At 44.1% G+C, this 21058-nt stretch overlaps 2 protein-coding genes across 3 annotated transcripts in view; both read left to right on the top strand.

Moving 5' to 3' along the window:
* Positions 1 to 1595: 1595 nt before the first annotated feature.
* On the top strand, positions 1596 to 17326 carry GRPEL2 (GrpE like 2, mitochondrial). The gene is made up of 4 exons (XM_044454451.1): positions 1596 to 1764; positions 9858 to 10014; positions 12117 to 12198; positions 13696 to 17326. Exons 1-4 carry the CDS (start codon positions 1679 to 1681, stop codon positions 14043 to 14045), a joined length of 675 nt encoding a protein of 224 aa, XP_044310386.1. The 5' UTR covers positions 1596 to 1678; the 3' UTR covers positions 14046 to 17326.
* A 2718-nt stretch (positions 17327 to 20044) lies between these two features.
* Positions 20045 to 21058, top strand: part of PCYOX1L (prenylcysteine oxidase 1 like) — a 10270-nt gene continuing 9256 nt past the window's right edge. Inside the window, exon 1 of one of the 2 annotated variants that reach the window (XM_044454550.1) lies at positions 20045 to 20867. In XM_044454550.1, coding sequence (XP_044310485.1) covers positions 20735 to 20867 — 133 coding nt within the window. In that variant the 5' untranslated portion in view covers positions 20045 to 20734. The remainder of the gene's footprint in view (positions 20868 to 21058) is intronic. The other variant, XM_044454551.1, reaches the window with a different exon arrangement.

The raw sequence follows: 21058 nt of genomic DNA, 5'->3' as shown, positions 1-21058 counted from the left end.
TTACCTGCACCGGTGGGAGACAGTGAGCTTGCAGCTGTCAGCTGGACTTTGCCAGGAGGCACACCCTGCCCAGTAGCCTTCCCAGGGCACTCATTGCCACTCGAATGTAACTGTGATCACCTGAAGTTGTGCATGGGCAGCAAGACATTTTTGAAAATGTTATTTGCAAAGATTAATGAAAAATATTTGTCCATCCTGTGCAGCCCTCCAGGGTACTGCTGGTGGTCTTCAGAGGGACTGCTCAAGGGTGGGTCAATTGAGTTCATCCCTTTAAAAAAAAACTAAGGAGATATTTTAAGCTGAAAATGGCTCACAGTGGCAGCGGGGGAAGCCTTTGACACCACCCCACAAGTGCCAATTGGGTGCTTTGGGAGGTCTGCCCAAGCGTGTACCTGCTAGCCCCTTGGCAAGAGCAACAAGAGGGTTTTGTCACTCTTGCCAATCGGTTTGCCTGTTGTTGGGCTTGACCAGTGATCAGCCAAAGAACCCCAGTGGCAAGCCACAGGTTGTCAGGGTCATTAATAACCCCCCAATAAGCCCCCCTGACAAACCTATTGTGGGTTTGCTTGATGCACTAATTACCAGCGGTTATCACAGAAATGAGCAGAGAAGGATCTGTTGACAATTGCTTCAGTGAGCAAATAGTGGCTCCCTACATAGAGCCACAGCAAGGCCTGCTGGGCCCAGGACTGGGATCAAAAGCAATTTCAGGCTGGCAATATCGTTTACTAGCATTTTGGAGCACAGCACTGGATATCTAGAAGACGTTTTTTCCTGGTTGTGCCAATAAAATGAGATTGCTGGCAACCCTGGAGAATGCATACTGCGACTGAATGAGAGGCCTTGATATCATGCTGTCCTTCATATATTTTGAGCCTACTTAGGGCTCCTGATAACTTGTTATGCTTCCGTAGTAACAGCCAGCAGAGGATCAGCATGCCTTACTTAGGATGCTGCTCTAGCTACACCACCAGCCCCTATGAGCTGTTCCAGCTGTACTGCAGCTGACCCGAAGATCTGGGAGACGAAATCAGGAATGTTCATATCGTGGAACTTGCTGAAACCAGAGAGAGATCCTGTCCTGTGAGTCATCTATGACCAAGAATAGAAAACCACTTCGCCCTCTCTCTGTTTCCCCTTCCTTAGCCCTAAAAAGGTAATTTGGTATACAGCCCCTTGTAATAACAAAAAAGAAAGATGTTCAGCCAGGCTGGAACAAGGTCGGCCAAGGAGGCGGGAGGGTGGCTTTGGCTAGCACTGAAAGCGCAGGTGGACTTCCCCCCTGATAGATCGCCGCCGAATGGGCACAAAATCCAGTGGTTCCGCCTTTTCCAATCTTTCTAGCCCTATGCTGGGGATTTACCCGACCTGTTGAATGTCTGCCTGCAGCGTCGGTGCTCCAGCCAGCCATCAATCCTTAGAGCTAAGCAGCCGAACGCCCTCTCCTTATCCAATAAATCCCCTCCCTACGCACGCACGCCTCAGCCTATTGCACCTCTTCTGCAAGGCGGTGCCTCCTCGTAGCGCGAGGGCTGTCGGGAGTTGGAGTTCGTAGGCCCCCACGGGCGCGGTGGCTGACGGGAGCTGCAGTGGCCGTGTGTCCTCCCTTGCTCTCTCCAGTCGGCGCCTGGAGGTCCGCTGGCCGCCAGGCTTCGTCTGGCGGCGGCGGCGGCGCGCTATGGCAGCAAGCGGTTCTGTGCGGGCGGCATGGAATCGTCTCAGCCTGTTGCTCCAGTTCACTCCTCGTCAGTCGTGCTCCAACAGGTACGGGGAAGGGGGGGTCTCCGCCGTCGTCTTGCTATCAGTCGTTTCCTTTAATTATACCCCCGTCCTCCTCAGTCGCCCGCTGGTGTAGTCGTCGCTCTCCTGCCCCCTGGAAGGAAGGGCTAGCCCTTTTCCTGCGGCCCGTCGAGAGTTTGCTCCCCTTCTGTCCGTTTTCTGCAGCTCTTGCCCCCAATCCACCTTTGGGAGAGAGGGCGGGTTGCCCTAAGGTGCGCAGCGCAGGCGGTCTCCACGGGTGGGAGGGGGAAGGAGGAGTGTGTGCCTCCTTTTTGCAAAGGTGGGGCTGCTTTGCAGCAGCCCCCGAAGACGCTTTCTGGACTTTTGTTTTAAAGCGGCCTTCCCCAGCGTGGTGGATCTGTTGAACTGAAATCCACAACCTTCCCAGCCAGCGATCCCTAGCGGTGATGGCGATCGTGATCCAACACATCTGGAGGGCAGTAGGTTGGGCAAGGCCGTTTTAAAGCGTTCCCTCCTTAATCTCCTGGCGGTAAATCCGCTGCCGCTTCGTCTCCCAGATTCCTTCGCTGCGGCATCCTGCGCCGTGTTGAAGAATGGCCTCCACCCGGAACGCGTTTCGGCACTTCGAGGTTGCCACATCCAGGCCCTTGCGATGCCTCCTGTCCTGTGCGTGCCTTTTCGAGACCCGCACGGTCGCCCACAATTTCTCCGAGCTTCTCTTCCCTCGCGGCACAACTAACGCAGCTGGCCGAACGACCTTTTCTACAGCCGTACTGATCGTAGCAAGTGCATTTGTGGCTCCTCGGTGCTGAAATTGTTCTTGCCCTCTCCCTTCCACCCTCTATTCCACTGTGCACACTGCACTGTAAGCCAGCCTTCACACAACGGTGCCTCCGGATGTGTTGCACTAGAACTCCTATCAGCCCCAGCCACGTTTCCAGAGGGCACCCGTTTGGGAAAGATGAGTTAGAGATGCTGTACACCTGCGAAGTTTTGCACCAGGACTAGGTGGCTGATTGGTCTGTTCCTAGAGGGTGCTCGTACTGTCTCAGATTTCAAGACGGTAAGAACCTTTTTCATCAGACCCAAGTGCCCACCTAGTCCAAATGTGAGAAACATTCCTCAGCATTTCCCAAGAGCCACATTTGTTTCTATGCAACCTTTCTTGGGGAGGGGGCAGAATATATATCAGAAGTAGACCCAGTCAAAGCAGGACTTGAGTGTAGTCAAGGCAGTCCCCCCCCCCATCTTGCTTCTCTCCCCCTCCCCCCTTTCTCTCCCTACAGACTTATTTCCACCTCTGCATTCAAATGACCTGCATGTGCTTCCTGTTCTGATGCTGATGCAATCTTTAGGTTCTCTCACCCAACTGCCTCATGCTTTAGCCCTTTTCTATGTGTGTAGCCCTTTCTCCAGTGGGCATTGCCTAAGGGCATGGCCTTGTCCTTGCACAAAGAGGAATGCAGATGTTCTGACAATGAAGATAGAGACTGAGTTGCTGCAGGAAAGGGACATGCGAGGGGGTGTGGTCAGGAGGGGGTATGACTTGACCTGCACTTCCCAGGCCTGGGAGGCTGTAGGTTTCCTGCTACTAATTATTATTATTATTATTATTATTATAGCATTTCTATGCCGCCCCTTGCCGAAACCTCGGGGCGGCTTACGAGTGTTCCTTTTTGTAACAGTAGATTGCTCAATTTGCTATGTTTATACCAGCAACCCTAAAACACAGTTTTTGGGGACAGCTCACAAAATAAATACAATATAAAACAATAGCCACTTTTAATTTTTTGACAAAGTAGATTTTAGAGCTAGAGATCTAGTTTCAAAGGGGCACTTCAGAGAAACATATTTTCAGGAAATCCATAGGCATAAAGACAACATTCAACTCCTTTCACCTCCCAGCTTCTTCATAGGAACACTGCCTCTGAACATGCAGCTAGCTCATTGTACTCGTAATGTTGCTGTATGGACTATATGATATAATCTTTCTGATCCTTTCTTCACCTACCAGGAGTCCTCTTGATGGTATGGACTACAACTGCCAGCATTCCTGACCATTGACTTTGTTCTGTGGCGCTAATGGGGATTGAAGTCCCAAACAGTGGGAGAGTATCGGGTTGGGAAATGCTGGGCTAGGCCCCTTTTAATGGTTTTGGGCTATCTGGTGACAATATTGACAGACTGGTATTTAGTTTGAAATGAGGGTAAGGGGTAGAGGATGACGTCTACTTATTTCAGAGTAAAACTGGTCTGTAGGCTAAATTTTTCACAGAGCTACTACTTGTCTTACTGCTTGTCTGTCCATATTTTGAAAACATTGCTTAAGTCAAAAATATCTAAAGTCCCTGTCTAAACCCAGGATAGCAGCATCTTTATGAGTAGCTTATATGTTACGTGTCACACACACACACACACACACATTGCATTTCAAAGGTTTTCATTCTTCACCAGAGGAAAGCAATCTTGAAAGTCAGTTGATCAATTTGAAGCACCTTTTGGCTTAGTCCACCCCTCACTGCTTCTCTGTGTGATGTGGCCATTGATTGTGAGGTGGGAAATTTTCCAAAATTAAACATTTTTCAGTGCTTTATTTTTCTTCAGAAAAATGTCTATATCATAAGTTCAGTAATAACAGTAAATAGATGTCGACTGCAGGTTGTGTTAGCCTTGTTCTGATAATCTGCATCTTACAGAATCAAAACTGCTGCTTTAAAATTACTTGGTATAAGGCCTTACATGATATTGTTTGAAGAAAAGGAGTGTGTGTTTTTGTATTACACTGCTTAACTGTATGCAGTAGTTTTTGGTATGTGTAGGGGAATCTAGAACAGTAATCTAATATTCTAGGATAAAATTGTTTGGGCTTTTTAAAATGGGAATTGTATAAATTGGGTTTCATGATCACTGTGAAGGTAGCCCTTAGATCTATGACTGCTTCCTTGTTAATATGACTTTTAAAAAATAAGTTTTCCTTAAGTCTCACCATGAATAACATGGTGGACTGTCCCTAACTCTGTCATACAAAAATCTCCACCTTAGAGGGATCCACAGCTCTATTCCAGGGGGCCAGTGTGGCATAACAGACTGGGATCGGAGAGATCCAGGTTCTGGACTTCCCTTGGCCATGAAGCTCACAGGATGGCACTGGGCCAGTCACTTTCTCTCAGCCTAACCCACTTTCAAGGGAAAAGGGTTATATAAACTGCTTTTGGTTCCTTGCAGGAAAAAGTGTAAGCTGTCCTGAGGCTCTTGCAAAGCACGGCATACAAATATCTGAAATAAATACAAAATAAATAAAAAGTGAGAAAAATATAATGCATAAATAAAATAGATTTGTGAATGAATAACCAGATAGAGCACAAAAATCCCCACAGTCAAACAATAGGTAAATAATTACTGAGACAGTAATTATAGTAGGATATATTTGATTTAAATCACTAGTCAGTAAGATTAGATATAAATCATGGTTTTGCATGCGTGCATGCCTTACCCATAAGTTGAGGAACTTTATTAAAATATTCCCAAACTGGGTCACTTTTGCAGCCTGCTGCCATTATAGGTTTTCTCCTTCAGGGAAAGAATAATATGAAAAATCTCAGCCTATATACAAAAAGATCCAAAGGCTTGAATATTCTGCTCAGAAGGGCTCACTTTCACTTTCACTGCTTGCCTCTTCCTCCTCACACTTAACTTCTTATACAGTTCTGTTCCACTCCCAACAATCTTCTTCTTAGTCATTTAATTTTTTGAAACTTGGCACTTAAGAGGTAAGGGGTTGATTCTGTATAGATAGATTTGTAGAGGAACAATGGGGTTAAGGTCTTTTTCTCAACTCTGTATCTTTGCTTTATAATATTTTTGTTGTGAAGAAGAGACATGTGATCTCTGCAAACATTCACAGTTTTGAGAATCACAGAATCATAGTAGAGTTGGAAGGGGCCAAGAAGGCCATCAGGTCTAAAACTACTATAAAACCAAGCATCTGTGATAATATCTTCTAGACAGAAAAAAATGCCCAATAATCTTACAGAAACCTCTGGAAGAACATGGCATTGTGAATGGATTAATGGAATTTGTTTATCAAAACATTTAAACATTCCATGAATATACAGACTTGTGCTACATAATTAAAAATTAATCCTTATTTCATGATGAATAACCTTTAGACTAGAATGTGTCTTAAATGACAAACTATCTTTAGATAGATTTTCCTCAAAAACATTTTATTTTAAAAATACAATTAAAATTAAAAATCTGGTTTAAATAACAAATCTGATTAAATCTTAATCTGTTTTTTTTAGTTTAAAAAAAAAAAACATCAATTTTTATTCACCCTGACTACAAGTGAGAAGGATCTTGGAGTTGTCATAGATCACAGGTTGAATATGAGTCACCAATGTGATGTGACTGCAAAAAGGGCAAATGCTGTATTGCACTGCATTAATAGGTATATGGCCTCCAAATTATATGAAGTACTAGTTCCCCTCTATTTGTATTGGTTGGGCCCCATCCTGAGTACCATGTCCCATTCTGGGCATCCACACTATGGCTATGGTTTTCCCAGTTGCAATGTATGGCTGTGAAAGCTGGACCATAAGGAAGGCTGAGCGCCGAAGGATTGAGGCCTTTGAATTGTGGTGCTGGAGGAGACTCCTGCAAGTCCCCTGGACTGCAAGGCAATCAAACCGGTCAGTCCTAGAGGAGATCAACCCTGACTGCTCTTTAAAAGGCCAGATAGTGAAGATGAAACTCAAATACTTTGGCCACCTAATGAGAAGGAAGGACTCCCTGGAGAAGAGCCTAATGCTGGGAACAATAGATGGCAAAAGAAGGAGGGGACGGCAGAGGATGAGGTGGCTGGATGGAATCACTGAAGCAGTTGGTGTGAGCTTAAGTGGATTCCGGAGGATGATGGAGGACAGGAAGGCCTGGAGGAATGTTGTCCATGGGGTCGCGATGGGTCAGACACGACTTCGTGACCAACAACAATAATAGACCCCATCCTGAGTACTGAGTCCCATTCTTGACACCCATACTTAGTGCATCAGCACTTCAGCGGGAAGAAAAGCTCCCCTCCCCTAGCTTTGTAAATTTGTCTTCCAGCCTAATGCAGTATGGCTTCCATCCCCAGCCTTCAGGTGTGTGGAGAAGATTGTCCAAGCAGGAGGAAAATGAGGTGCCTAGTTGTCGGGGGTGTTAGCGGAGGGGCATTTCCTCCTTGTATGCTCAAGTCCCTGCAACCAGATTAGCAATTGGGTCTTAAGCCTTCACTACCTTTCTGCAAGCACCTCTGCTGTAAAATCTAAACTGGGTAATTTTTTAGAGGGCAATTTCTTCTGACTATGCTTCGTGAGACTGTACTTTCGTCTGACTGTACTTCATCTATACTTCTGACTGTACCATTCAACATCACAGTAGTCCAAGTCTATGCCCCAACCACTGGTGCTGAAGAGGCTGAAGTTGACCGGTTCTGTGAAGGCCTACAACACCTTCTAGAATTAACACCCAAAAATGATGTCCTTATCATCCTGGGAGATTGGAATGCTAAAGTAGGAAGCCAAAAGATAACTGGAATAACAGGCAAGTTTGGCCTTGGAGTACAAAGTGAAGCAGGGCACAGGCTGGTAGAATTTTGTCAAGAGAATACGATGGTCATAGCAAACACTCTTTTCCAACAACCCAAGAGTCGACTCTACACATGGATATCACCAGACAGTCAACACAGAAATCAGATTGACTATGTGCTCTGCATCCAAAGATGGAGAAGCTCTATACAGTCAGTAAAAACTAGACCAGGAACTGACTATGGCTCAGATCATGAGCTTCTTGTTGCAAACTATAGACTATCAGTGAGCCATTTTAAAGGGGCCAGAAAATGTTGTTTTTGATTAAGAATCATGTAGTGGAGGTCAGATGTCATTTTTAGTACCAGCCTCAGAAGGTGTGTTTCATTTCAATGCTTTGTATTTTTTTGGAAATGAAACAGACCCCCTCCTGGCTCTTTTTTTTTTTTTCTTTTTGGCTTTACTTTTTGTTTTGGAAACTTTGAAATAGAGCAGATGCATGGTAGTGGATGGGGATGAACTGAAACTAGGGCAAATAGATGTGTTTAAGAACTTGTGCCTGCCGTCATGAATTAGCTCATCTGCCAAGCTGTAGCATTTGTCTTAGCCATTCATTGTGCAATCCTGTGCATACTGACTCAGATGCAGCCAGAAGGGGTTATTGGTCTATACTAGAGAAGGGCTCCTACTTCATGAGGGCAATCACTCTTTGAAGAGTTTTTGCTGAATGGAGGTTGTATTCTTGCTCTCAGCCTCACAGCAATAATAGCTTCAACATGTAGCTCTTTACCTAAAAGCTCAAGACCTAATGTACATTATGTACCCCAATAATCCTTACCACCACCCAGTACGGCAGGCCTGCCCAACCAGACAGTTTCCATAGTTCCCAGGTTGGGGAGGGCTGCCTTATGAGTCCCCCCATAAGTCCTTCCCAACCACAACCTGCATAATTCCCAGCCAGCATGGCCCGCACATATGGAGAGCCCCAGGATACAGGAGCCTGGATATTGAGGGCAAGCTCATTCTGTGAGTGTCAATCCTTTTGTAGCTAGAGTTGCCCAAGAGAGGTGAATTGGCAGGCTGGAGGGAATCCAAGGGTCAGTAGTACAAGGACACCAAGGAAGAGGTTTAAGTGAGGAGGACCCAAAGCAAACCAACAAGGAATAAGTATGCTCACTGGGGGAAAACACTAATTGCCGGATCAGAGAGGAAAATGGGGGAGGAATGGAACAGGGTGTATGGGAAGGCAGCATGGCTGTCTGTAACATGAACAGGTCCATTTTGCAAGACTTTAGCTTGTTACAGTTGTTATTTGTTTCCATGTTAATGAGAAAATCATTAGTACAGTGAGTTGCGACCTTCATCCTGAAACTTCGTTCCCAACTGACCTGTCTGGCTTTCTTGAAACTTTGGCCTAATCTGTTAGCAGGGCTACTCCTGCCCCTTGGGAAGCATTGGCTGAATTGGTGAAATGTCATGGGGGTGAGTTTGCTGGTTAGGCAGTATCTGAGCATCTGGAAGGTAGTTGGAGACTTAGGACCACATTTCAACTCGCATTAGCACTTTCTGTTAAACTGAGTCTCTATATTGATGGCAACCCGCTTTGATTAGTTCTTTTAAGAACCCTTCAGGGAAAATGGATGTCTGCTTCTTTTGCTACCCTAAGAACTGGGAAGCAAAAGTCCTTCAGAGCTTGGCTGTGTATAATAAATGTTGGCAAGCTGTTAACTGTATTCACCCAGAGTAACATAGACATGTTCTGGAAATTTTGTTCGTGTTTTCATAGCACCCAGGGTTGCATACTGACAAAACTTAAGTTTTACCTTCTGGGTGGCAGGAACTTGTGTGCTTGTAGAAATGTCCAAATACTTCCAGGTGGGAATTCTGCTCAGCTGAGCAATAAAGTGCTTGATCTGCTAGGATATGTGGTATGTTGCCAACCCCATAAATGAGCTGAGGATTTCAGTGAGCTTTTGTCCTGCAGAATGTTCTTACGTTCTTGCTGTAACTAGCATAAAGATGAAAGGCCAGCCATGGGTTTGCATGCTGTTGAGTCTGGTTCACCCAGCTCGCTCAGGAATTAAAAAGGCTATTGTATACTGTAAATGCTGAAGGGCACAAGTCAGCTTTGCTTCTTAGATGTCAACCAACGTTTACTGGAGCGGCTTTCCCGAAGTGGTGCCCTTCAAGTGCTTAGCACTACTGTTCCCATCAGCCCCAGCTAGTGTGGTCAGGTGATAGGAGTTGTAGTTCAACACATCTGGAGTTTGCCAGTTTGGAAAAGACTTTCTTTTTTTAAAGGCCTGGACTGTGAGAGAGATTGCAATCAAATTTCTAAACTCTGAAAAGTTGTCATATTATAGTCTTCCTTTCTCAGAAAACTGAGCAAACTCAGGTTTTCTCTGCTGGAAAAAGGTATGGATAACATTCCTGCCCAGAAGGGCTGAACACATTGCAGCCCAATGGCTGAATCTTGGCTTTTAAAACCAACAGGTGCTTTGTTCTCCCCCTTGAAATCATTTTCTATCATCAGATATTTTATCATTTCAGAGGATTGCTCTTTGCCTTCAGCACTGCCGCACAGCAGAGGAGCACAGGAGATGACTGTGGCCCGGAAGATCCCCATGATGAACCAAGGCATCTCCTGAATGAGAACAGTTTAGAGCATAAAGCCATCAAATTGGAAGAACAAGTCCGGGTCTTAACAGTAAGTTCCTTGGTTGAACTGCAGGTTCATTCTAAGAGACCTGAGTTTTGTGGTTTCAGTGTATGTGTCCTAAGTGCTCAACACTATGATTTACCGTGCATAGTGCAGTAAAAACATGAAATGTGAGGAATCAGATAACAATTTTGAAAGATTTCCTTTTGATTAGAGAGACGTTAGTAATGGCATGGCAGTTTTTTTCTTGCATCAGGTCACAGGAATTTCCAAGTTATAACTGAATAAGAACATGATTTAGAAATTATATTGCTGTAAATACAATGACTGAACAAGAAAATGTTGTGATTGGCACTAACTAAATTGAAGGAAGACATGAAACCACACTTGGAATGAGGAAGATCACTCTTAGAGTGATTTCTCATCAAGGGCATGACAGTTTCTGTTACTTACAGAAACATTGCAGATGGGTGACCTGGTGAGTCACTCTTCGGGAGTATCTAATTACTTGTATTTTTACTTCCCTTCCAAACCTCAGATGTTCTTGAGAAGCAGTGACTTAACTGTATGAAGGCACTGCATTTTGATCAATTTGTTTAGGCCTGGTGTTTAATTCCATAGTAGGTCATGACCTAATTCAAAATGTTATATAAATAGTTTTTCCTCATGACTCACTTCTGCAGTTCATAAATCAGTCACCCTATGAAACTTGTTCAGTATTTCTGAAATATCGATATTGATTTTTCAGTAGCTAGCAGGAGTTTTAAGGCTATAACTAAATTTATTTATTTTGATTACTCAAATTTATATGCTGCTTTCCAGAAAGATAGCAAAGCGGTGAATATAAAATATATCATCAAGACAACAATAAAGTGTAACAGTGAAACAACACAATAATAGAAACTTTAATCAACAGTAAAACTTCACACACTACTGTTTGCTACAGACCATAATTGAGGATGACTTCGCAATTCTAACCAAACTACTGTTTTTTGCCATCTCAGTGGTAAAGGTTGCAATCCTATCTACATTAGTGGGGCTTACTTCTGAGTAGACATGCATAGGATCACACTGTACATTCCTTTCCATGTGTAGCAATCGTTGCGCTATGTTTTAAAGATGCTCTCAAAATAGCTGGCAGTTGTCTTTACTGTGGTATTGCTTAACTTTCAGTTAAACAAAGAATTACAGCATCTTTCTAGTAAGAATAAATTCATGGATTTGCAGCACGATTCATGCTGGCTGGAATATACTGGGCTCTGTAGAGCTTTTATCTGTTGAAGCATGTATAGGATTGCACACTAAACTTTTTGTGCCTGGGTTTCTTATGGTAATACCAATTTTTGAACATCTGTTGAAGGCAGTCGTCCATTCTTGCAAATAGGATAGAATGGCTAGATCCCTGTCCAATATCTGTTCTGCCAACACAGTGCTATCACTGCTGGCTAACTAGATTCTTTTGAGTTGGATCGGGCAACACTATTCTTCTCCAGCTACAGGGAAAACAGTATTCTGTTTGCTGCTGTTCCCAATACATGCTGGCTGGAATGGAATGGAATGTGTGCCCACTCTGCCCATCATTGTCCAGCAAGCAAGAAGGTTAATTCGGCCGACTTTCCATGGAGCAGGTGCACTCTAATAACCACATGGGCAATAGTGTCTATTCTATCTTGTGGGCAGTTTGAGGAGGCACAATAGCAGTAGGCTGTGTGAAACTGTTTCTGCGAGAGAGGCTGCTTTCACATTTGTCTAATCGTCTGCTTAACTTGTGAGGGTGGAAACCAATGCATTTAGCTCTATGTTGAAATTACTCCGTTAGTCTAGCTGTCTTTCATATGTGTGTGTGCGTGCATGTGTGTATATGCACATCTACTACCCTACACATTCGCTGCAGTTGTTCTTTTGTTAGTGAAAAAGTATATTGAAGTGGAGGGGAAGATGTCAAAGCAGGTTTAAAAAAATATGACAGGAGGAGGTCATTTCTGCAGCAAGTAATCTCCTTGTGCAGAGCAACAGTTCTGGACTGCATTTGTCCCATAAACTATACTTGATCCTTTTTCTCTGAGTCTGCAGCAATCTATTATGTCCCTTGTTCTGTTGCATCAGCTACTGTCCTTGTGTCTGACTCTGTCTCTTTGCTCTTTGTGTAGGAACGGTACCAGAAAGCCCTGACAGATTCTGAAAATGTCAGGCGGCGGACACAAAAGTTTGTAGAGGATGCCAAGATTTTTGGTAAGTTAAAAGGTGGCAGTGTGGGGCAGAAGGAGAGCCTGCTGCAGCATTGCCTACATGTCTACATACTCGTAATGCCTGCTTGTTTAAATAGTTAATCTGGGCTTCATAATATTTATCCCAGAACAGTTTACAATGGAGGTTTTTTTTTAAAGTTACACTAACAGTTTAAAATAGTTGAAGCCAGTAAACACATGGTTAAATTATGTTAATTAAAACAGCAGTCAAAACTGCATCTCCAGTGTTTAATATATAATGTGCACACCTGAGAGAATTAATCTGATGCCTGAAAGGTAATGCAGTGTGTATCAGGCCAGAGTGGGTTATAACCCAGAAACTGTAGTTCAGAAAGCCCCCTTCCCTGTTGCTGCTTGCTTGATCTCTGATAGTAATGGGGCTGTGGGAAGGATGTTGCAATGCCTTACCTTTCAGGCAGGTTAATATAGGGTAAGGTGGCTCTTAAGGTGCCCAGACCCCAAGCTGTGAGCAGGTTAAAAGGTCAAAGCCAGCCTCCTCAGAGGGTCTGAGAAGCAAACAACAGGGAGCTCCAAAAGAGAACACAACAAACGTGATGCAAGATTGCATAGGCAATAAGTTCGATCAGTTGTGATTCTGGTGTATTAGTAAATCATCCTAGATTTCACACACTTCTGAAAAATATCTTGCTTACATGTGAATTGTAATCTACTATGAGCTAAGGAGAGATCTGATAAACATACCGCTGCTTTGAAACTGATGCGCAAAATTGCATTTCCATTGCTTTTATGTGGGTTCTGATTTTAACATGAGAGCTCTGCACACAGTGAGCACACTCTGAGGCGTCTTCCAGAGGGGTTGTTATCTGACAAGTCTAACTAGTCAAAGAGAACATTGTTCACAATCCTTTTGGTATGTTGGAGCAGTTCTGTGTGGATTGTAGAGTTGGGGGGATGCATCCTGGAAGAAGCAGAATTCTCATAATTCTGATGAGGATGAATCAAACCCATCAGGTGAAAATACCACCCCTAGGCTTGGTATATGTTGCTCTCTAAGACCACAGAGGCCAGTAGCCAGTGTGGAGTAGTGGTTAAGAGTGTGGGACTGGGACTCAAGCAACCTGGGCGCTAGTCCCCACTCAGCCATGGATACCACTGGGTGACTTCAAACCCAGCACAGGCTCTCGGCCTAGCCTGCCTCACAGGGTTGTTGTTGTGGGGATAAAATTGAGAACAGCAGAAGAATAATATAAGCTGCTTTAAGCTGTAAGAGAAAAACAGGAGAGAAATCTGATAAATAATAAAATCTGTATGCTATGGAAGACCAGTCATGGGAAATGTGAGGTGCAGGGAACAGCTCAGTGGAAACAAATGCACTCTTCACTGTCTCTGAAGCACAGTGCCAGTATCAGCAGGACGCTGTATTTTTTAGAGATGGTGACAAGGACTGTGATCTGACATGTTGTCATCTGCATCTTGACCTGTGTATGCCCTGACCTCCTGCTTATTTCTGTATCTGCAGGCATCCAGAGTTTTTGCAGAGACCTGGTAGAGGTTGCAGATATTCTCGAGAAAACCACAGAGTGTGCTGTTAACGAGCACAGTGACCCAGCTCTGGCTCTGAAGAAGATCTGTGAAGGCCTGTCTGTCATAGAGTCCAAACTGCAAGGCATATTTGCTAAACACGGCCTGCACAAAATGAACCCTGTTGGTGGCAAATATGACCCTTACGATCATGAAGTGGTGTGTCATGTGCCAGCCGAGGAACTGCAGCCAGGCACCGTGGCATTAGTGACTCTGGATGGCTATAAACTCCATGGCCGCACTATTAGACATGCACATGTAGGTGTGGCAGTAGAATCGCATGAATGAGGTGGATATGTGTCCTAATACTTGAGACCCAAATGAACAGATTTCTTTGTCCATGTGACTATTGCTGCTATTATGGCATGTCTTCTCTTTATTATTTATTAAGCCAAGCTTGTAATATATGCTGGCCTCTCAGGAAGGGTGCAGTAGCCCGACCTTTGCTTCCAAGATGTACAGTTATTTAATGTTACTTTTCTGATGTTATAAATATCTTTCCAGCTGTTTCTCAGACACATGTGGCACTCTGACCTTTAACGCTTTGAGTTTCAGTTCTGCATTAAATTCTTCAATGGAATATTAGGGCAATATTATTCAGTGGACCCCCCCCCCCCCCCCGTGGTAGTCTTAGTGGTACCTAGTAGTCTTACAGGGCTCCCTTAAGAAAGATACTCTGCATGCTTAGATTCACTCATATTACTTCACATATTGATGTTAAAGGGAAATCGTGTCCCTAAATAGAAACTTTTTCTTTTGCAATCTCCGCTTGCGCTCTCTCTCTCTCTCTCATACACTCAGACACACTCACTCATTTCAGAGGTTTCATGCCATTCTTGGGTGTGTTGGCCTGAACTTTCCTCATTTCCTCTTTTGCAAACTCCTCCACAATCTTCCCACCAGTCTCAAGACTTTTTAATTCTGTTTTTCCTCCCACGTTCGAAGGTTTCTTCTTGCTAATCAGTCTGCACTGGGGAGTGAGCCTGACTAATGGGCTTGCGATGAAGGGTGAGGAGGGTGTGTCCACCTTTGCCTTACCCAGACAGTGCGCTACTGTTCAAAGGGAGCACTGGTTACTGCTGGACTCCAGGGAGAAGGGAGAGGAGGCAGGAGGGATGGAGATGCTGTTGAACAGGGGGAGTGACAGAGATTGATGGACAGTGGCAGGCATCTAGTAGGGACCACACTGCCGCTTGTGAAGGAAGACTTCAGGGGACAGTTGGCACAGAAATCCATTCCAAACCGCATTGGTAGCTGCTGCCCCCTTACGGGGAGCATCATCAGCCAACTGCCAGACCAAGTGAGCAGCAGCAGGGCCATGGAGGCAGCAGTGGGTGATCAGATCCTCGAAGGGAGTGCCAGAGCCCTACCCGTGCTGAGGGTTGAGGCAGGATGCGAGACTTCTAACCTGAGATCTGTGGCTAGTGGTGCCACTGCTCCCTTCTCCCCTGCATTCCTCCATAAGCCCCCCAGACCTGCAGTGGTTGTACAAGATGGAAGGGAAAGAGCAGCGCTTCCACATTTCCATTCTTTAAGACCTCTTGAGTAGATGCTGCCTGGATTTGCCAATAAGGCCTAGAATTTAATCATTCGACACTCTTAGTTGCCTGGTTCTTCAGACTCCAATTTGAAAATGTAATTTCAGACACTGTTATCTATCCTTTGTGTTCTGCAGTGAAAACAAATGAACCCTCTGCATGATCCTGTTTTTCATTCGCATGCATGTTCATGCGTTCTAAAGGGTACAATATTAGTGGGAAAATGCAGGTTAGGGTTAGAAAGCCGTTTTCTGTAGAGAGCTTTATAGCCTTCTAGCTTCTCTGGCTCTTCCTGACAACCAAACTTGGACTGTTGGGGCCTTTGCTCATCTGCACTACACATTCTAGTGGGATATCTGTTGTTGCACCCTTGAATCACGGTGCATCCAGATTGAGGCTTCTTAGCTCTAGCAGTTAAGAAGTGCAGCTTTTCTGCCTTTCTCAGAAATGGATTTTCTGCAAAGGAAAATGTCAGAAAAAGAGAACACGGGAAGGTCACAAGCAGATGATGGAAATGCATGAAATGGTGGCAACTTGATGGCATAATAAAAAACTTGTCTGGAAGCACTCTGAACCCCAAGTACTCAGAAGAGGTTTGACAGCTTTAGCTTTTTTCCAACTTCCTTTTTTCCAATCCTTAAAAATGTTGGACTTCAGAAATTTTTCAGTTGCATATAAATTGAATTTGATATCCCTGCAGTTACTTTTGGAAATCAGTTCAAGAATATGTCTTAAGCAGTTCCTGGGTACCACTTAAGATTAAAGCTAGGGCCATCTTGCTTGTGGTTGGTTTTATTACGTTCTACAGCCCAGTCATGTAGAGTGCAAGCCTATGCATATTAGGCCGGAAAATATATATATATATATATATATATATATATATATATATATATATATTTTCATGCAGGCTAGAGAATGCTGCAAGCTATAAAATTTGTGCCTTTAGAGTATCTAAACTTGAACTTCTTCGTCATGACCTAAACATGTATTTTACCCAGTCTATGAAGGCAGTTGAAGTCATTCATTACTACAACACTTTGTACTTTGAATGCTTCCCTGCTTTTCCTTCTCAAGATTCATGGGCATTTTGGTGAAGAAGGGGAGAATGTGACCAATAGTATGTCCCCAGCACTAAATTACTTCTGGGCCTGGTATTTTAAATAATCTCTGCTTTCTTTGGAGATTTAGACAAGCTGCTTTGACCTCTAGTCTTCTATATGTAAAGAGGGAATATGATTCTTGCCTACCTCACAGAAATGCTATGATTATTTAACAGTTGTAAAGGTCTTTGAAGACGAACATCTCGTTGGGTGCTAAGTGGATGTGGTTTATGGTACCCAGCAAAAGTGTTTCTGAAGCTGTTCATTTGAAGATCTCGCTTGGAATTGGAAACTTTCCTCACACCTGCTTGACTGTCCACCAGGGTACATTTTAGGATATAGATTTGTTTTATGAAAAGTACTTTAACTGCTTAATTAAAAGGGGAAGAGCCAACACTGAGTAGCAGAACTTATGCTTTGCATGCTAAATGTTTAGTTTCCTGCATTTGTTCTCAGGAAACAGAGCTGGAAATGACCTTGATCCTTCTTGGGTGACACTGGTGAGAAAGACTTTAATTAGAGAACTTGTCACTGCCGGTTAGAACAGTTAACTGGAAGAGGTGAACCAATGATCAGTATTACAGCAATATAAGTTTCTGTTTGAACTCGCTGAGACTTAAAATATATGTAAAGATTTAGGATTTTTGAAGATTTCTTTATTAAGTTCCGTTGGTTCCTAGATGCAAAAAAATTCTTCCTCTGATTACTGCAGCTTTCAAGCACAATTGGATACATTGTCATAAATCTTGGAACATACTGCATAGTCGGTCTCCAAATGCAAAGTAATGTTTCCTGCTGTTTGAGCTTTCAAGTAATTGATTTATGGTATTGTGAAAAATCTTGATTCAGAGATTGATTAGAAACCAAACCTATGCTTTGTTTTTAATTTAGTGATTTTTTAAAAAAAAAGATAAAATTGTCTGATTAAACATTTGACGTGTCCTTCAGTTAATTTCACTAAAAAATAGTGGGGAAATTCATAGATTTTGGGGAAGTCTCTGTTTCAGTAGAAACTAGACAACTACATGAGCAACTAAGGTTGAGAAAACTGCTATAATTCAAGGAAAGATGGAAGGTGAGTCGAAGTTTGGTTTTGATCACCTTTGGATAATATGAAATCTGCAGTGCATGTATGAAAAATCCAGTCTAACAGATGGAGGAGAGACCTCCTGAGTCCTAAATGAAAATATAAGGAAGCAAATAATGTACACAGGTTTTTTATTATTATAAAATGCCCTTTCTTGCCTTGCTCAGTAACCTTGCCCAGACAGAATGACCAGGATAACTTGCACAGACCTGATTAGAGTTGATCATCTGAGGTTTCCGGACCCTTTGCTTACTTCCATGTTACTTGTTAGCTTATACAGTACAAGGGGCAACCCTTAACTCCCCAAAGCAAGAAAAATGAAAGATCCAAGGTGATGTTTCTTTCCAGTAATTCTGTCCTCTAAGAAACATACTGCTTTGTGATCTCTGCATCACACACAGGGGGTCTACACCTGCGTGGAGCCTGTTGGGATATTTTGGTTAGTAGAATGTATTGAGGTATTCTTGAACTGAATTAATTCCTAAGACATATCTGCAGCCTCAAATGGGAGCAGTATGTTATTGCATAAGTAAATTTTCCTTACAGCAATATGTGAATATGTTGGAACATTTCAGGGTTCTAAACAAATATATTTTAAGATATGAGGTATTCAGATTTCTTGATTGAAGCACAAAGTGTATTTGCATCCTTTTTGCCAAGGTGTCGTGTCATATCGTTGCATAATCCCAAGCATGTTTACCAAAAGTGAGTTACATTGAATGGTATTTACTTCCTAGTAAACAGGCATATTCTTGCAGCTTTTGGCTGCAGTCTTTTAAGTAAACATGCATTGGACTAAACAGGTTTTCTGGAAATTTTTTTAAAACATGGCTAGCCATTTGTGTGTAGGGGAGAAATTCATTCATATGCTTGAAGGCTGCTTTTCTTAATCCAAAGGGGTTGAGGGGTTTTTTAAAGCATGTTTAGAAACTAACTACCTTCAAATCATCCTGTGCCATGCCTTACAAATAGAAGTCCCTGTCTTATGAAATGCACTTTGCTCTGTATACCCTCAATAGAACATGACCGGTCAATATTTTAAAGATGTTTTATTTCTTGCTATTTTGAAATCAGCAGGGTTTGTGGGAGGAGAAGGCTGCTAGGGAATTCCAGTAGGGAAGCAGTCCAAGCCTTGTCACTACATGTATTGTGAGAATACTTGCTGGGTGGCTGGAACTAGGAGTAAGTTAATGAGGCAGGGTTGTGTTTTTTTGCTCTGGGATGGATACTGATGCGTTTTTGGATGGCAGGTTGTGCAGCCTGATAGATCTTGGTTCATGGGGCGGGCGGGGGGATCAGTGGCAGGGGGAATATTTCCTATCTCAAAATGTTCAGTTCTCTTCACCAAATATTGAACAATGCAAAATTATCAAATGGAGGTTAGAACTCTGGGTGCCACATGGCCAGTTGCCCTGCACACCTTTAGCTAGTCTTCTGTCTTCAGAGGTACAGTGCTTTGCCAGAAGTATTCACTCCCTTTGATATTTCCACATTCTGTTGTGTTATGACCAGGAAGTGAAATGGATTTAAGTGATGTACACAAGATACTCAACCCTGTGCAGGTGCAAATATATTTATTGTGGCACAACAGTGAAGTAAAACCAAAATGGCATTCGCTGGTTGCATAAGCATTTACCTGAGTCAATACATGATCAAAGCACTTTTAGCGGTAATTACAGCTGCAATTCTTAGGTATGACTCCATCAGTTTTGCACATCTGCTGTCCAGAAGCAGGTGGCACTGAAGATTGTGTGAAGTAGACTGTTGAATACATTGATGTGTGACTTATGGAGGCAGTGAGTTTCACCAGCAACATTCCAGTAAGGGTGTGAATAATTATGCAAACAACTAGTACCAGTTTGTTTTCATTTACTTTAGTGCCATGAAAAAAATATTTTGCACCTTCCCTTCCCAATGTTGACTATCTTGTGTACATAAAGTAGTAATATTGTCATTTCAATTCCAAGTTGTAACAAAGTCTAGAAAAGTCAAAGGGGATGCTGCTAATCCCCTTTGCAAATCCCTGTAGAGGATGCTGCTATCTGTCAGCACGGCTGAAGTAAGATTCAGCTACAGTCTGATGAGCTTCCGAAGACAGTATGGCGAGGAGGTATCAGATGGGACCCAGGCAGCAATTGGTTCTGTCTTCCTGATGGTGCCTCAATCTTCCATAGCATCTCTTACAGAAAAGTGGAAATAGAGGCAACCCAGTGGTGCTCCTACCTCCCCTTTGGACCTGGGCTCAGAATCTGATGCTTCCTAAGAAATGTGTGGCTTTGCAGCCAAAAAGGACAAAACAGGTGGATAGGAATTTGCCTGTGCCTTAACCTTTATAAACCGCAACCAGTAGTCTTCCAGATGCTAGACTGCAAGGTCCTAGTCATTACAACCAATGGTTAAGAGTTGCAGGCTAACAACACCTGAAGGCAGCAAGTTGCTGCTGATTTATTCATTTAAAACATTTTTACCCCATCCTTCCCAATAAACGCCTCAGGACGGCTTGCAATAATAAAACAGCAATAATAAAATTACAATCAGCAGTAATAATTACAATAATTAAAACAAAGCAATAAATAACATTCATAATTCAGCAAAATTGTGTTCTATAGTATTAAAATTTGTAAAGCAGGCAATGGTTATCTTGAAGATTTGGTGACTTTGCTGCACAAATAAATGTCACAGTGTAAGGCAGCAGATTCAGAACAGCGAGTCTAAATGGGCTGCTTTGCATCTGCCTGCAACCTGGGGCCCTCCCAATGCGTCTGGGCTGCAACTCCCAGCGTTCCCAGGCTGGCTGTGGGATGCTGGGAATTGCAACCCAACGCAGTCGAAGGGCAGTAGGATGAGGAAAGGCTATGCTTTCGGCTTTGGGTCATTTCCCGCGGGCGGTGCCAGCAAGGACGACGGGGGACCCTTTGCCGCCCGGCCTCCAAAGCGACCGTGTCTCTTTAAGGAGGGAGCCTTCCGCCACCCCGAGGGCAAAGGAGGTGCTGCGAGAGGCGCAGCCAATGAGGGAGCAGGCGCTCGCCCCGCATCTTCCTTCTCCCCGGTTCCTCGTGAATCGCTGCGTCTCCTGGAAGGAAACGGGAGAGCCCGTCCCGCCGCTCTCGCAGCACGAGCGGACGCCTAGGAGGGCGATCCCGCCTGCCTTGCACTGCCTGATGTGATTGCACACGCTGCTACTTGCATGCCGGCTTTAGCCCGCCGCCGCCGCCTCCCTCCTTGCTTCTTCTGTTTCCCTCTGCCACCATCATGGCAGCGTTGCATCAGCAGCCGCTGCCCGAATCTCGGGGACTCTATTTGTTTCTAGCCGTAGCCGTAGGTGTGATACGGACGGAGTCTTCCGTCGCTGCAGCCGGGGATGCAGCTCCGCCTGGCAAAATAGGTAGGCGTTCCTGCTTCGGTCGCAGGAGGCTGGCTGATGGTGGGCGAGCGTGCCCCGCCGCCTGGGCAAGGCCTCTAGGAGGGACTTCAGAGTGCCTGCCGTGCACCAGAAGTCCCGGCAGGGTGAGACCGGGCGGGGGTGGGAGTACGAGAGTAACGAAAAGCCAGCAACTCTGCGGGGGGGGGGGGGGG

The sequence above is a fragment of the Varanus komodoensis genome, unplaced genomic scaffold, assembly GCF_004798865.1.
Source record: "Varanus komodoensis strain SLA01 unplaced genomic scaffold, ASM479886v1 scaffold7_3, whole genome shotgun sequence".
NCBI lineage: Eukaryota > Metazoa > Chordata > Lepidosauria > Squamata > Varanidae > Varanus > Varanus komodoensis.
Note: the sequence above shows the minus strand (reverse complement) of the source record. Positions and strands in the feature narration are given on the sequence as shown.

Coding starts and splice junctions, on each gene's coding strand:
- GRPEL2 (XM_044454451.1), top strand. CDS start 1,679: ATGGCAGCAAGCGGTTCTGTGCGGGCGGCATGGAATCGTCTCAGCCTG. Junction 1,765..9,857: donor CGTCAGTCGTGCTCCAACAG/GTACGGGGAAGG, acceptor TTATCATTTCAG/AGGATTGCTCTTTGCCTTCA. Junction 10,015..12,116: donor AACAAGTCCGGGTCTTAACA/GTAAGTTCCTTG, acceptor CTCTTTGTGTAG/GAACGGTACCAGAAAGCCCT.